This window comes from Argiope bruennichi, chromosome 6 (assembly GCF_947563725.1).
Source record: "Argiope bruennichi chromosome 6, qqArgBrue1.1, whole genome shotgun sequence".
NCBI classification, from domain to species: domain Eukaryota; kingdom Metazoa; phylum Arthropoda; class Arachnida; order Araneae; family Araneidae; genus Argiope; species Argiope bruennichi.
Window position 1 is genome coordinate 97,118,307 of NC_079156.1, and position 17,916 is coordinate 97,136,222.

A 17,916-nucleotide genomic window follows, 5' to 3' on the forward strand; every position below is an offset into this window, starting at 1 on the left:
ATTAATAAAATAGTGAAGACAAATGTGAATAAAATAAAATAAAAATCATTTAAGAATTATAATAAAAAAACTTAAAAATATAATAAAATCTTGGCTATTTTACGAGAAATTCAGCAAGTTTTTTTTGATGAACTGCTTTCACCAGTGATGCGTTTTGATTGAGATATACAGATGCAAGTTTAATTCTTTTAATCATGCTGAGACAAAATATGTAATAATAAAAATAGTTGCATCAAAGAAAGCATAAGCATGGAGATAACTAAAGCATGTGTAAATGGTCTTCCTAAAATTTTTTCGCATATTGACTAATAAAGGGGTTATGCCAGTGAATGCTTTGCATAGCATTGGCATACAATAGTTACGAAGTATTAATCTTTGGCGTGAAGTTAGCATTTTTACTGTATCTATCGTGTCCTTCTTGGCGATGTTTTTGGCGATTGAACCCTGGAATTCCGTTAAAAGTATATGAAAAACGAATTTGTGTATTATATGCATGTTTCCCAATCTACTGAAACAAAAATTTGACACAGAACTAAACTTTTAGTCACAAAATCAAATACTAAATTTATCTGAAAGTACAGACCGACAGACGGTCAACCTCTTGTTGGGTTTGGATCAAAATTCAATAGGTGTCTATAATTTAGATGTTAAATTTATATACTGAATTTAATGTATCTAGTTCGCTTCGTTTTGTAGTTATCATAGTTATCTTGTTAATTCGAACAGTTGGACAGATAGATTTCTTCTGAGAGGAGTTTGCTGAAAATTTGATAAGAATCTACAAATTTGTTGTAAAGACCGTATACTAAATTTCACCCACTCAGTTCAAAGCATTTTCAAGTTTTCTTTGTCACAGACCGACAGACATTTTTAAAAAAGGTGTTCTTCGAACTCAGGGTGGTTCAAAACGTTGAGATTCGTCAAAATCTCGAGTTCGAATTTTTCACGATTACAATACTTACTCTATACTTCGTATACGGAAAGTAAAAAACGCTATATTAAGGAAGGTATTTTTATGTTTACATTATGTTGAAAAATTATGGGCTTTTACTAACTTTTTTAGATACAGATTGAATCTTATTACTTTTGTAACGGAAAGAAATCCAAAAAAGAAAACAACATCTAAAATATATAAAAAGAGTTACTCAAAAAGAAGGAGCAGATTTGAAATATTCATTTCTAATGAATGTAAATGGATAGAGATGCATAACTAGATAGAGGAAAGGTCAAGGTTTCATTTCAGTCATTCTCCATGAGTTCCATTTGTTATGTGAAAAGCAATGAATCGGCAGTTTATTTTAATCATATGTGAAGTAAGTTGCGATTCCTCGCTGTTGAACTCATTACTGTAACAATCCGATCTTGCAAATCTCGAAGAATATTAGGCGTAGATTTTAAGCAAATGCTGCACCGTTTTCTGCAAAACTCTTAGATCGCTGCTTTTTTTGGTTTTCGGATTTCCTGTGATAACATAAGATTGACAACACTCAATAGTTTCATCTGACGCGCGAGGATGGTCATAGCTTTTCTCTTTAGAAGTGCAATAATCTTTTAAGAATTTCTTACACCATTTCTAAATTTGTTGAAGACAAAGAAGCTGTTTGTTGTTCACTCTTTGCATGCTGTAGCAAATAAAACGAAATTTTCTAAGATATTGCCATTTTCTCATAAACAAAGGTGGCGTTATCAAGGGTGCAATTATCTTTCTGTTGGTAACCGCTTGCCTCTCCCCATCGGAAAGAGTTGAGAGCTTCACTGGCAAGAGTTGTGGTGAGCTGGAAATTAGCGAATAATTTAAAAACTTTCTTAAAGTTAATATATTGAAAATAATCGAAATATCTGCATAAGGTTTAAGCGGATATATTACATTCAGAAATATAACCGAAAAGTTGGCAGGTGAATAAGAAGTCGAAATTTATCAGATATTTTTAGTCATCCGACTAAGAAATTGATGCGATGGATGTCGATGACGTTAAGTTCGTAGATTTTTCACAGGAAAGGTTAGTATCTTAAATAAAAAATGCTAAATATTACTTAATTTTCTTTAATTTAATATAAAATGAATTATTATTGGTTATTTTGTAGTCAAATTAAAGAAATTGTGTTTGCTCTGTTGCTGGATTTGTCCTGCCCATCCGTCTATAAACTTCTGCTACCACCTCTGTTTGCAAAAAAGATAATACCCCCATTTTTACTGAGTTTATGTATGCAAAAAAATAAAACTTTTAACGTTTCTCTATACAGTGATGTATCTGTCTGCGTCTGCTGCTATTCATTAGAAATAAATATTTTGAATTTCTTTTTTCTTTTTGAATAACTCTGCATATAAATTCTTAAAAGTTAATCCCCCCACCTAAGTTTTGAAAGTCATTGATTAATTTTTGCAATTTTAATCAAAATTGTTTCTGATCTCTTCATATAACTTTTGTCAAATCAAAGAATTTCAAAGAGTAATTAATGTCATTTGTAGTACTTAAATATTCTATAAATAAATTCTTAATTAAATCTGTAAGACTGTATATTGATATCAGAAAAAAAGGAACTTTTAAAATTCTGTATTGATGCATATACCATAAAAAGAATTAAAACAGAAATAACATCAAATGTATTTTTTTTATTTATACATCAGAATAAAATAGACTTTCACATGTTTTCAGCAATAAATACACTTTTCAAATAAAACTGATCTTTGTTCGTAATTAATTTCTATCTATTTGTAATTAAAAAGAGATTTTAATGGATGAGAGCTTTTCCATATCCAAGACCGTATCCGAGTCCAAGAGGAGCTGCAAGGCCAAGACCATGTCCGAGCACTCCACCGTAAGCAAGTGGGGCAGCAAGGGCGGCTCCGTGTGCGATCACTCCACCATAGGCAACTGGGGCAGCGACAGCTGGGGCAGCAACAGCCAATGGAGCGGCGTAGGTGGCAGCATGTCCGACAACAGCGGCAGCAGGGGCTACGTGGTTGACGACTGGGGCAACAGGTCCGGCGTAGGGACTAGCTACGAGGGCGGCAGCTGGTGCGCTGGCGGCGGTTCCTGGTTCGTTGGTCTTGACGGTGGCTCGGAATCCGAGAGCATCAGCAACGTAATCGACTCGTCGGGCTCGTCCGTCGATGTCGGCAATGGTGTAAGATCCCTTCTTGTTTCCGTGGGCATCTCCTACTTCGGCGCGGGAGTTTGCGGCACCGAGTCCGTCTTGGATTCCATAGTTGAAAGCATAGTTACCGAATGCCTATAGAATAAAGAATAATATTATGAGAAATGTTACTTTGAAAGTATTTTTATATTTTTCATTACTTATGGTATCCAATATAAATCAGAACACCATGTTTGTTTGCATGCATCGCACGTATGCAGACAGTAACAGATGGGTTTTTTAGATATTTTACATAGCCGCCCGCATAAATTAACCTTTTAAATAATCATTAACTTGAGTATTTATGCTCTGTGCTTTTTTCTTGAGTCTTTGAATGAATTTGAAGGTTTTTTTTTTATCTAATTAATGAAATTTCAGAAGAGTTGCACGTACATTAAATAATTAAAGTTAGAAATTCTTTTTTTATCCAATGAGTAATTTTAGATCGAAATTCAATTTTGCTCATTAACAGCAGTTTTTGATCATCTCATGAAGACTGAAACATTTCTTTAAAAAAATGTGAAATTACATAACTTAGATAATTAAAATATGAAATTAAATTTTATCCAATAAATTATTTTTTGTTGAAGCTAATTTATTTCATTTGACAGCAGAGTTAAATTTATTTTAAATCATAAATGTAGATATTTCTATTTTGATTGGAATAATTTTAAAAAAAATCATTATTAATTTTTTCCTTAAGAGCTGCGCAAAAGCTGAAATAGTAGAAAATACGAGCCTGACCTATCCAATAACTGAACCAGTAATTTATTTTTAAAAAATGTGAAATTACATAACTTAGATTAAGATTCACGTAGCATAGTTAATGTCTGCGATATCTATTCACCCTGCAAATAATCTTTCATTTCTCTCCCGTGAAATAATGGAAAAGTATAAAATGATTCGTTTATTGATAATGATGGAATCTTAGAATTAATTGCTCAAAGGAAGTAAAATCTTACCAGTAAATGAATTAAAAATAATGGGTATACACTTTCCTGTTTTTTCAACAAAAGCTCTGCTATAAGATGACAGAATGCGTTTTCGTCTAAAACTTTATTTAGAAGATATATATACGTTTGGCGCAGCGTGGCCATGTCTGGCTTTTGAGCCATTAAAATCTAATGAATCAATCATTAGAAGATATATAACAATAACTGGTTAGTATAGAATTTAGTAAATATCTTTTTAATTATGATTAAAAAAATTTATAATAAGATAACGAGAAAATAAAGTTTTACTCCAATTTTTCGAATTTTTTTTGGAAAGATAAAAAAAATATTGATGGGAAATTGTTTCAAATACTTTTTTTCAGAGATATATTAAAATATTTTTAAAATATAATAAAATGCAAATAAATAGCGGTTACTTTTGTGTTCCTTGCATTACTTCTAAAATAAATGAAAGGAAAATGATAAAAAATATTGACACTTTAACTCTAAAATCTGGATAATAGATAGTTGTGCCAAATGAAAATGCCAAATGGAGAGTTATAAGCATTTGAGAATGCATTTACTATAAAAAGACAAGAAGGGTTCGGTGAGATGTATTCAGCTTAACCACAGGAGAGAAATATAACTGTTTCATAAATACTGCGCTGGGGGTTAACGGGTTAAGATACCATCGATTAAGGTTTTATTTTATCACAGATAATTAAAAAATCAACTTTCAGTTAATGTGCCTTAGATTGAAACAACAATAGCAACATGAAAACAATAATTTAGTAAAAACCAGAAGAGTAAAATATCATAATTAAAAGCTAGTACTTACATCTTGGGATCGTGCGCTGGTGCTAACTCCGGTGTTGACCAAAGCAGCATGTCCTCCGTACAAAACGGTAGCCTGAGCAGCAGCGACGGCTGCGAGAAGGATAGCGACCTGTTGAAGGAAACGAATAATCATATGTAAGATTTATTCCATAATTGACAAAAACCAGCAATTAAATGTTCATTCGAAGAATTGAAGGACTAATGACTAAGTGTTGAGGACAGAAAACGTAAGAGCTAAAAATATTAAAGGTCTTTTGTAATTGCATATTAATTTATCAAACTTAAGAATTTGCCTAACTAAAAGATTCTAAAACAAGGAAATAGAAGGAAAAATGGAAATTCCTAACCTCGTATGTTAATTATAGCTTTTTTTTGCAATCAAAAGCTTTATATTAAAAATATTAAGAGTGTATGGGCAATAACACACTTTATTTGAAACTATTTGATATTTTAATAGTAAAATTATGGAAATTATATGATAGATTCACTAATGGGGAATTGTATAAAATCAGAAGATAAATTAATATGATAATTTGAAAAACAAATATAAGATAAAAATGCATTTTTGCAGGATTTTAGCTTCTTAGATATTATCAATATTTTTCCAAATAAAATAAGTTGTTGATTTCAGCTATTTACCTCCTATGTTTTGGATTATGAAGCTGATTAAAATCGCATAAAGCATGCAACTCATGTTTGCATATAAAACAAATATTACAATAAAGAAAACCAGACATGTTTAAAAACTGCAAGCGATGATTTTTTATCTAAATTAAAAAACAATAACGAATGTGTTTTACACTTAGTTCTTAAAGGCGGCTTTGCTTCTTTTTAGCATAACTTTTTCCGAAATGCAATTACCTTAATTTCTTATAATTGAGGAATTTTTCATATTCTTATTTTTGATTTTAATTCAGTAGCGAAATTTGAATACACAATTAAGATAAAATAGTCTTGATATTAGCAAACTCGTAAACTACCTTATGAAATTAGAATTTTGAAAAAGTATCCACCAATAAATGAATACACATATAAAAAAAAAACAGAAGTAAAGTGTACTTATTAAACATAAGATATAAAAAATAGCTGAATAAGAGCACTTACCTTAGCGAACATTTTAGATTTCTTCTTGGAAAGTTCAAGAAACTGAATGAGTAGCATTTCGAAACAATCCCAATTTATACTGAGAACCTCCAAGGATTTTTACTTATCAAATACGTAAGAGATGGGAATTTATTGAAATATTTTTGTTTATTTCAACGCCTTCATTCAAATCGACTCGATACCACGCCTTATTTCATTGTATACATTAATTAGACTACTCTCGTGAACCTTCGCCAGAACTGGTCCTTATTGGGAAAAATTGCCTTTGGCACATATCAGTGATCTTATTTTCATCAAATATGCACAAAGCCTTTTTTTAAATTCTTTAAACATCATTTGTCGTTTTTGTGTATTATTATTTTAATTTTCTATTTTTGTTTAAAACCACAAGCATATTTAGTAACGCTTTTCCTCGTTATTTAACATTTGTCAATGTCGTTATCTGTCATAATTTTTCTAATCACTTCTTTTCATTCTTAAGGATTCGTTACAGCTTTTTCAACCACCTGGATAGTACTGTACTGAAATACTTCAGCAAATAATAAAAAGGAAGACCTAATTTAAACAAAGATGCTTTTTATAATGAAATGAAATTTAGAAATTTATCTTATTAAAGAAAAATCATGGACATATAAATTTCTCTCAACATTTTAAAGTGTTTGATGAATAAAGTTTGATTTCAACTAAAATTTTAATCATGCTCATTAGGAATTAGTATTTTTAATGAATGTTTGAACATTTTTATATTTCATTCATTATGCTAATGAATGATTACATTTCCTAATGATATTCGTGAACAATTCCTTATTGCATTGTTGTGTTTTCATTTAGACCTTAAAATAACCGACGATTTTTTTGTTACTCTTAAATGTAACAATAATAGCTTTCATGCCAAAAAGTCTTCTTTCTTTATTATTATTTCTTTTATTTTTCAGTCCTTAATATTTTTTTTTACAATTGATTATTATGATTATTAGAGAATTTTGCAATCAGTTTACTACAAGGTGTAACCAGTCGTTTAAATTTAAAATTTCGTGAAAATTTATCAATTAGTTGATTTAACTTCTTAAAATATAATCATAAAGCCTAGTATTGTCGAAGGTAGCATGCACCATTAATTTCTGTAAAACCCAGCGAGAGAGGTCTTTCGAAGACTTTCTGGCTTACTTTCTAATAATTATTGCGATGTATTATCTCAAAGAATGTCTAAAATGCCACTGGTCTTGCAATATTTGCAAAATATTAATTTTCGCATGAATTTTGCATTTTTATTCAATTTGTCATGTGATCCTTGGCGAGTTTTTTTTGGCGATTAATCTCTAGTATACGGTTAAAAAATCTAAAATTTGAATTTGTGTTTTTGACACGCTTTCCCAATCGATTGAAACGAAAACTGGAAGTAAAACTAGACTTGTAATTACAAAATTGCATGCCAAATGAGATATATTTTTGTTGTATTTTTGAGCTATCATTTTACGTTTTTCTGAGAGTACAGACCGAAAGACGGTCAAACCTTTGTTGGATCGTCTCAAAATTTGATAGATGTTTACGCTAAAGATGCAAAATCTCTGTTCCAAATTTCATCAGTTTAGCTCTCTTTGTTTGTGGTTATCGTGTTAACGTATGTCCGAAAAGCCAGTTAGACAGACTTCCAATGAACGTATCTTGTTCAAAATTTAAAAGAAATCTATAAACTTAGGGTAAAGACAGTGTACTAAATTTCATTCGTCTAGCTCAACGTGTTTTTAAATGATCTGTGTCACAGACAGACGGACATTTTCCAAAAATGCACTTTTTAAACTCTGGAAAGTCCGAAACTTAGAGTTCCAATTTTTTTGACAATTACAATATTTTCTGTATATTTCGTGTACGAGTGAAAAAAAAAAAGATTTTTTATATACCATGAAACACGTGAGGTTAAATAAAAACATGTAACAATGGGCAAATATATTTTTAATTTATTGCAACCATTTAAAAATTATTTGGCTATAATTATATTTGCTTTTAAGTAAATACAATATCTAATTCAACTCTTGGTTGCACTCTGAAATTTTAGATGGATTCTTTATAGAAATGCAATGTTTTCTGCAATGTTTGGTACTTTTCCGTTAGCCGGGCGCAAATGTCGCCAATGTGAACTAAACACGAATTTATCGTAAGAAATTTGGTGGAATTCTACATTATTTGGGGATTTTTCGCTTGCGCTTGGCTAACAAATTGTGAACCAAATGCGAATTTGGCGTAAGAAATTTAGCGGAATTCTACATTATTTGATTCTTCGCTTGCGACTGGCTAATGGAAATATTTACCAATGTTTTTCACAATATGACTTCCGAAAAAATATTGCACAGTTTTTGTCTTATTATGATTCTTAGAATTTGTGAAATATAATCTGTATATTATATACATAACGCTCAACCATTTTTATCTTTTGAAGACGATAAATAAAATTATTTTGATTGAATGTAAATACTATGAAAAAAAATCAGTGTGGAATTTATATATGGATCATGCAGTTGAAAGTGGGTGAAAATGGTCGGAATAGGAATTTTATTTTCCCCATAGTTATTTTTGATATTGACGATAGAAAGTTAAATAGACGGATTTTCCGATCATCAGAGCTAACAACTTTTTTGAGAAAAGAGCAGTTCCTATGAATTTAACCTGAAAATGTTAGGTTTAGTTGAAGTGCTTTCATCTGTGGTGGTAGTTTCATAAGCCAGTTAACAGCCTCCGGCCAGTGGCGATCACTTTTGTCTAGTGGTTATGTTACGCGGTTACAGACTCTAACGTCGAGGGTTCTGTCCTTGGGAATGCAATCTCCACGCATCAATTGCGTATTTTTCTAGTCTCTTTCATTTCGTTAACTCGAAATGCTAAGAAATAACAGATAAACGGAGGAACATTTTCTTTATTTATCCAGACTAATGAAATAATATCATTTTATATTGATTTCATAAATTTTTAAAAAATCTAATCAAAAGTATAAGACAAGTTCATTAAAAATACAGCAAAGTTATATTATGCTTGCTTGGAGCGTAATCAATCAAAAGTGCGTGCAAATAATCCCTATTTAATTTAAATCTGCTTTTGTCAAAGATTTTATTTTTGAGGCTTAATATGTTTTTTAAATGTTGTATTTATCATAATTATTTTAAACAAACAAGTGTAAATTATATGAAATATGCGTTTTTATCAATAAAGAAAGGACGTTCGTGATTACGATATCACTTGTGCTGTAGCTTTTACGGATAATTGCAAGCTGTTTAGCTAACTTTTCCCAAGATGGTACATTAGAGTGAATTCATGCTGATTTCAAATGTGCCGATTTTACCATGACATCGTTATCGCGTGATGAACATAATAATGAATATAAAGTTAACACATGCTGACTTTATATTATCTGTCATTACGCTTGACGTCACATTTTTATTATCTAATGAGACGATCAAAGGGTTCTAAATTTTAAATTGATGCACATTTTTTTAACATGCACCATGTGAGTGAAAATGTAAAATATAAACAAGGCAAGTTAACACATGTATAATGGGAATTTGATGTTGGAGCTCTTAAGCAAAATTTCACCTGCACGTAACAGAAGATCATATAAAAAGTGTTTTTTATGAATTAATCGAACCAACTTATTTAGGTTTTATTTTATTGGATCCGTCCGAAAACGCTACTAATACTATTTATAAATGGGATGCTAGTGAAATTAAACCAGTCAATTTAATAGACAAAATAGACAAAGTAATACCAGCATGCATTTTTAATATACCATTACTATTGATTAATATTGTTACAAAATTTTCTTCTGCTGCAAATACCGTCAATTAATCGTAGCACATTTAATCACTAGTCATTAGTTCAGAAGCTTTCTTGCTGTCTAATCCTCCAAGCCCCCTACGTGTCGGCGACTCCGACTCTCACCACACATCGCCTCTTTTTACGATCCACACGACTTCTTCCGATGATACACACGACTCGACTCGGACGATCCACACAACAACAACAACTTCGTAGCTTGATGGTTGGGTTGACGGGGCGCCTAGCCCTGGCAGGGGCTTATCCCCGGTAAGGAGAGACTTCACAGTGCTTTGCTGTCTATACTTTGGCGTGGCCGTCTTCGACGAAATTTGGAGATGACGAGTATCAGGACTCATTGCGATTGTGACAACTTCGTAGCTTCTGAGTGCCCGTCTTTTATAGTTCCGGGAGGCGGGGCTAGAATCTTCTGACCAATCAGGGCGTACCTGGCTGCATCTCGGTTGTTAGTGGATGGATCTTGAAAGTTCTCGAACTTTCCGGTACTATCCATTTAGTCGCCAAACTCGCCAAATTTATCGCCAAGCCGCCAAATGCTCGCCAAGTCTGTCGCCAAGCTCTAAGTTCATTGATCTCAGCACGTACAGGACCGATCGTACAACGGTCTTTTTTACGATGACTCTATTCGTGCCGGGTAGCAATATTATAGGTTCGTAACAATATATTAATGCTGTTTAGTATACTCTTGATCTAATTTGGATTTTGAAACTTATTTCACTATTTAATTCATTAATATTATTTTAAATTTTAATTTTGAACTTTCATGTGACATACATTTTATTTTTGTGCCGGTTTATCTGCTGATTTATATATTAATTACTTTTTAAGATTAAATAGATTTATTGATTTAACATAATTTCATTTCATTTCAACTGATTTTAATAAACCAGTCGTTTCACTTATAATAATGGATATATTTTATTTCAGGTAAACCTTTTATTTGATTGAAATTAATTATAATCTATATCTATATATTCTATATCTATATCTATATCTTTTTATGTTTTTCTCAACAAGGTTCACGGATCTCAAAAAGGATTTCTCTCAATAAGAATCGAATTGTGATTGACATAAGTACCGTGTTTTGTTATTGTAATAGACTTAAACATGTTTCGTTCATGGTGTGAATGAACCCTTCCTAATGCATTTAAGTTTCAAGACGTAATAATGGAATTAAAAACATAACTATCAGTGTGATATAACTGCATGTTTTCTTTTTAGGTACTGTAGCTTCACTGAAACTTTCTTCCTTAATTTTCAATAACAGATGAATATTATAAGATTTAAAATTTGTTGAAACATGGAAAGCTGTTTGAATTTCATTATTACAGTGAAATATATTGTTGAAAACTGTGCAAAAGTATTCAGATCTTTTTGTCGAAATTCAGGGAAAAAAAAGTTCACGATAAATAAAGTGAAAACATTATAAAGATAATTTTTTCAAGTTTTAAACCGCTTCTAAATCATTTTTGTACAGTAGTATTTGCAGAATTTGTCACAGAAAATCGCCAATATCTTGCTTAGTTTTCCTTTGCTATTAAAAAAAAAAACTTCTTTGATGTGTATAATTCAATAGTACATGTGTATTGAATTCGAGCGTATTAGATGAACTATCTGACTTTCTCTGCGTGAACTAACTTCTATCTGTGATGAGCCATCTACTATGTACACATACAAACATACACACTATTAAAGAGAGATTTGAGTGCGCACACATTTGTGTGCTTCATTTACATCACAGTTGAAATTTAATATTTTACTTTCTGTCGAAAATTAAAGCCAATCTCACAAAAACAATGCATTTTTAGAATTTACAACACTGAATTTCCTTAGAGTCACCAGGTTATTACTTACATCAAAATCAGTGTTGAATAGTTAAACCTCGCGCTTTGTGTACTCATTCATAACTTAAAAGATATTTTGATACTGATTATTTTTAATTCCAAAATTTACTTGTACAATAAAGTGAAAGTTGATAGTAGTAGTTTAAATAATGGTTTGTTAATCTTTATATTGTCACTCACTACAAAAAAAACTAGTTATTGAAAACATAATTGGTTAAAATCGTCTTGCTGGGATCCCTTCACATCGAAATTGAGTATCAAGTGTAAGTCATATCACTGACTCTCCGACCCATCGGAAGGCACACGGATAAAGAAAACTGAATGACCGGATCGCCGCAACAGCAACACTGGTGGGAACTGTGATTTATCCTAAGGGTCATCACCGGCCACGGTACAACCCTTCCCGAAGTAAGTACGTCCCGTCATCGATGGGAGGAGCCAGATCCCCCACCATTTTGTGTATACCGACCAGGGTGGCGAGATCCAACCACCATATTGGAAGCATCTCATCCTCTTTTCGAGGTGCCCCCCCCTGGGGGTTGAGTATCAAGTATAACTTATGTTGTTGCACTTGCTTTTTGCCGTGATTTTTCAATTGCATGTGTAATAAAAAAAAACTGAGAAGTCGGGCTTACTCCGTCGCAGTTTTCATACGGAGGGAGCGACAGTATTTCCCTTTATTATGAAATATATGAGAAAATTTGAGAGGAACTACATTCGCTCGTATTTGATCTTTATTCTCTGGTTTTTAATCTTTCTTATTCAGTCTGGTCAATCGCTTCGATTTTTGATAACAGAGTTATGTAGAAGTATTATTGTGAACTATGAATGCAATGAACCGTCGTCTTCTAATTCAAGTTTATAAATTTGATCGATCCTAAAAATCAGTGCGCAAGAAAAATAATATAAAATTCGTCATAGTGATAAAGGCAATATTTATGCTAATTTAGGATTAAAAATATTGAATATAATGAAAAGAAAAGAAAAAGAAAAACAATATCAATAACGTTGAAGTGAGAAGAATGAACTTTTTTTTCTGCAGAATACTTTTAGAAAATTAGAGTTACTTGAATAGTCAAAGCTAAATAGAAAACGTAACAACTGAGAAAAAATTAAAATAAATCCAAATAATATCTCAAAGTTTTTTTCCCTATGAATTATTTGTGAATCTGATGTAACTAATATAAATGATTTTTATTAGAACGAATAATACAGAAGAAATAAAATGTAAAACAAAATGTCTCTTTTGTTGCAAAAATCGAATAAATTAAACAAAACATTAAGCTGTAATTTGTAAATGAAAAAAAAATGAAAGCAAAAAAATGACTAGGAAATTTTAATAAATTTTTCTAATCTCATGAAAAATTCAAAATTATTTTACTTTTTAAGAGTATTTGTTTTTTTTTAAATGCATTTCGCAACTTTAATGAATCATTACATTTTTTTGGCAGAAAAAAACTGCATGAAAATCAATATAATGTTTAAAATTTTACTTGACGAAAAAAAAAAAAAAAAAAAAAAAAAAAGAAACAAAAGAAAAGAAAAGAAAAAAAAAAAAAAAAAGGAAATTTCAATAAATTTTTTCAAATCTCATGAAAAATTCATAATTATTTTACTTTTTAAGAGTATTGGTTTTTTTAAAAATAAATTTCACAACTTTAATGAATACCTAAATTTTTTTTGGCAGAAAAAAAATTGCATCTAGCAGATATGATGTGAAATCCAAATCAACTGAGAAATATAAAATTTGAAATTTTACTTGACTTCTTTTTATTATGATTTCTGTTGAATTAAAAAAAAAGTTAAGGCGCAATCATTTTTCTAATCGTAATAATTAAATATTCGGTTCAACAGGATTAGGATTAAAATATGTAATAGTACATTTGATCAATGCTTGTTTGTAATTTGTAAATAAACTGTTGGATATTAGCACATTAGTGTTCGTTTACGTATCTTTTTAATAACAACAGTTGTAAAAAAACATGAACAAAAAAAATTGATAAAAACTCTTAATTTATTTACACATCACAGCGAATTTGATAATCTTATGTTCTCAACAATGAATACACTTCTTCAATTGATTTTACTATTCAAAACATGTTAGTGCTTCTTTCATATTTTGAGAATAAATCTTAATGGATGAGAGCTTTGCCATATCCCAAACCGTATCCGAGCCCAAGAGGAGCTGCAAGGCCAAGACCATGTCCGAGTACTCCACCGTAAGCAACTGGAGCAGCAAGGGTGGCTCCGTGTGCGATCACTCCACCATAGGCAACTGGGGCAGCAACAGCCAATGGAGCGGCGTAGGTGGCAGCATGTCCAACAACAGCGGCGGCAGGGGCTACATGGTTGACGACTGGGGCAACGGGTCCAGCGTAGGGACTAGCGACGAGGGCGGCTGCTGGGGCACTGGCGGCGGTTCCGGGTTCGTTGGTCTTGACGGTGGCTCGGAATCCGAGAGCATCAGCAACGTAATCGACTCGTCGGGCTCGTCCGTCGATGTCGGCAATGGTGTAAGATCCCTTCTTGTTTCCGTGGGCATCTCCTACTTCGGCACGGGAGTTGGCGGCACCGAGTCCGTCTTGGATTCCATAGTTGAAAGCATAGTTGCCGAATGCCTGTAGAATGAAGAATAATATTATGAGAAAACAAAGTGTTTACAATTATTTTTATATTCTTCGTTATGTTATAGTATCCTACGAATGTTATAGTATCCTACGAATGTCATGTTTGTATCCTATAGTATCCTAATCGAAACACCATGCTTGTTCGATGCATCGCTGCTTTGTAGATAAGAACAGATGCGTTTTAAAGTTATTTTACATAACCGTCTACATGAGTTTACGTCTTTAAAAATCAATAACTTTAGAGTTTATAATCAGTGCTTTTAGTTCTTGAGCCTTTGAATGAATTTGTAGTTTTTTAATATCTAATTATTGAAATTTCAGAAGAGATCCATGCATATTAAAAATTAAAGTTATAAATTCTTTTTTTGTCCATTCAGTAATTTTGGATCGAAATTCAATCTTTCTCATGAAATAGCAGTTTTTGATCATCTCATGAAAACTGGAACGTTTCAAATAAAAATTTGAAATTGCATAATGCAGTCACAGGTTTAAACAATTATAATATGAAATTCAATTTAATCTAATTAATTATTGTTTGATGTGGGCAATTTCGTTCATTTGACAGCAGAGTTAAATTTATTTTAAATTATTAAAGTTCGATATTTATATTTTAATTTGAATGATTAAAAAAATTTCATTATTAATTTTTTCGTTAAGAACTGCACAAAAGCTGAAATATTAGAAAATACGAGCCCAGCGTATCCAATGGCTGAACCAGAAATTCACTTTAGTTTCAACTTCGCAGCATAGTTAATATTTAATCATAGCGCAAATAATTTTACTTGTTTCTCCTAAAAAATCATTGAAAGGCATAACATGAGTCGTTAATTGGTAATAATGAAAAATGAGAATTAATTGCTCAGAGGAAGTAAAATCTTATCAGTAAATTATTTAAAAATAAAGAGTAGGCATTTTTCTGTTTTTTCAACACAAGCTCCGCCAAACGATGACAAAGTGCGATTTTGTCAAACACTTTATTTAAAAGAGAAATAACTGTAACTGGTTAGAGTTTAACTTAATTTGAAACATATATTTTAGTAAATGTTTTTCAAATTAAGTTTAAAAATCTATATTAAGATAGTTATAAAGTAAAATTTAACTCCTATTTTTCGGATTTTTATTTAGAATTATAAAAAAATGATAGCAAATCGTTCCAAATACTTACTTGTATTAGAATATTTTAAAAATATGTTAAAATATAAGCAAATATCAGTTACTTTTGTGTTTCTTGCATTATTTCTAAAATGAATAAAAGGAAACTAATTAAAATTTCCGATACTTTAAATTTTAAATCTGGACAATGGTTAATAATGAAAAATGGAAATCGCTTAGGGAATTGTAAAAAATTCTTATTATATACGCGTTCAGAAGGCAAACACATATGTTTAAACACAGTATAAGCATTTGTGAATGCATTTACTATAAAAAGACAAGAAAGATACGGTGGGTTGTATTCAGCTTAACCACAGGAGAGAAATATAACTCTCTTATAAATAGTGCCCTGGGCGTTAACGGGTTAAGATATGATTGGTTAATATTTTATTTTATCACAGATAATTAAGAAAAATATATTTCTACTAAAGTGCCTATGATTCAAATAACAACCACAACATGGTAATAATAATTTTGTAATTTGCAAAAACTACTAAAAATTATAATTAAAAGTTACTACTTACATCTTGAGATCGTGCGCTAGTGCTAACTCCGGTGTTGACCAAAGCAGCATGTCCTCCGTACAAAACGGTAGCCTGAGCAGCAGCGACGGCTGCGAGAAGGATAGCGACCTGTTGAAGGAAACGAATAATCATATGTAAGATTTATTCCATAATTGAGAAAAAGCAGCAATTAAATGTTCATTACAAGGACTAAAGACTAAGTGTTGAGGACAAAAAATGTGAGAACAGTATATTTAAAGGTCTTTTGTATATATCTATTAATTCATTAGGCTTATAATTTCCTAAATAAATTATTCTAAAACAAGGAAATAGAAAGGATGTTATTATGAAATTTAAAACATTTAAGAAAGTCATTAAATAATTTGTAAATGAAAATTCCTTTACTCATATACTCGCTATAACTTCTTTTTTTCCAATCAAAAGCTTTACATTAAAAATCTATGCAAAATAATGCTCTTTATTTGATACTACTTTGATATTTTGATAGTAAAATTATGCAAATTAAATGATAGATTCTAAATTGGGAAATTGTTTGACCCTTGAAGATAAATTAATATGATATTTAAAAAAAATTATGATAAAAAAGCAGTTTTGCAGGTTTTTTAATATTTTTTATTGATATTATGAATATTTTTCCTATGCCATTTTCCCAAATAAAATGAATTACAAATTTTAATTATTTACGACTTTGTATTATGATGCTGATTAAAATTACATAAGGAATGCTATTTATGCTTGCATATAAAATAAATATTACAATAAAGAAATCCAGACATGCTCAATTACTGTAAATACAAGGAAAAATGGTTTTTATTTAATTTTTTTAAAAGATAAAGAATATGTTTTACACTGAATGCAAAGATTTTTTTTTTTAAACTTTTTAGTATACCTTTTTCTGAAATGCAATTCCGATTTATTCATTTTATTTCAGAAATGCAGTTTCTATTAAATTTCAATTTATCGGTAAAAATATCGATTTTTAAATTTTAATTTTAATTCAGTAGCCACATTTTTAAATGCGATTAAGATAAAATAGTTTTAAAGGTATCCTGACATTAGGAAAATTTGTCAGCTACCTAATGAAGTAGTTAGAGTTTTGGAAATTATCCATCAATAAATAATACGCATATCAAAAAAAAATTACTTATTAAACACAAGGCAGAAAAAAAATAACTGAATAAGAAAAATTCGACTTACCTTAGCGAACATTTTAGATTTCTTCTTGGGGAGTTCAAGAAACTGAATAAGTAGTTGTTCGAAACAATCCCAATTTATACTAGGAACCACCAAGGATTTTTACATATCAAATACGTAAGAGATGGGAATTTATTGAAATATTTTTGTTCATTTCAATGTCTTCATTCAAATCGACTCGATACCACGCCTCATTTCATTGTATACATTAGACGATTCTCGAAAACCTTCGCTAGAACTGGTCTTTATTGGGATATTGCCTTTGGCACATATTGATATCAGTGATCTTATTTTCATCAAGTATGCATAACGCCTTTTTTTAAATTCTCTATACATCATTATATTTGCCGTTTTTGAGTAATTATTATTTTAATTTCCTATTTTCGTTTAAAACCACATGCATATTTGGTAACATTTTTTAATCGTTATTTAACATTTGTCAAAGGCGTTATATGTCATAATTTCTCAAAGTATTTCTTACCTGTGTTTTCAATCTTAAGAACACGTTATAATTTTTTCAATCGCATGAGTAGTACTGTACGGAAATATTTCAGTAAATAATAAAATTAAAAAATAAATAAATAAAAAATTAAATAAAGACCCTTTTTATAATGCATTGGAATTTAGATATTTATCTTATTAATCAAAAATTTTGGAAATGTAAATTACTCTCAAAATTTTAAAGCGTTTGATAAATAAAGTTTGATTTTAAGTAAAATTTTAACCAAGGTCATTAGGA

General features: G+C 30.6%; 2 protein-coding genes across 2 annotated transcripts; both read right to left on the reverse strand.

Moving 5' to 3' along the window:
- Positions 1-2,640: 2,640 nt before the first annotated feature.
- On the reverse strand, positions 2,641-6,046 carry LOC129972731 (adult-specific rigid cuticular protein 15.7-like). Its single transcript, XM_056086972.1, has 3 exons — positions 6,012-6,046; positions 4,909-5,016; positions 2,641-3,234 (listed from the first exon to the last, which is right to left on the reverse strand). Exons 1-3 carry the CDS (start codon positions 6,021-6,023, stop codon positions 2,734-2,736), a joined length of 621 nt encoding a protein of 206 aa, XP_055942947.1. The 5' UTR covers positions 6,024-6,046; the 3' UTR covers positions 2,641-2,733.
- Positions 6,047-13,812: 7,766 nt separating this feature from the next.
- On the reverse strand, positions 13,813-17,210 carry LOC129971837 (adult-specific rigid cuticular protein 15.7-like). Its single transcript, XM_056085812.1, has 3 exons — positions 17,181-17,210; positions 15,984-16,091; positions 13,813-14,298 (listed from the first exon to the last, which is right to left on the reverse strand). The coding sequence occupies exons 1-3, from the start codon at positions 17,190-17,192 to the stop codon at positions 13,813-13,815; spliced, it is 606 nt and encodes a 201-aa protein (XP_055941787.1). The 5' UTR covers positions 17,193-17,210.
- Between the last annotated feature and the right edge of the window lie 706 nt (positions 17,211-17,916).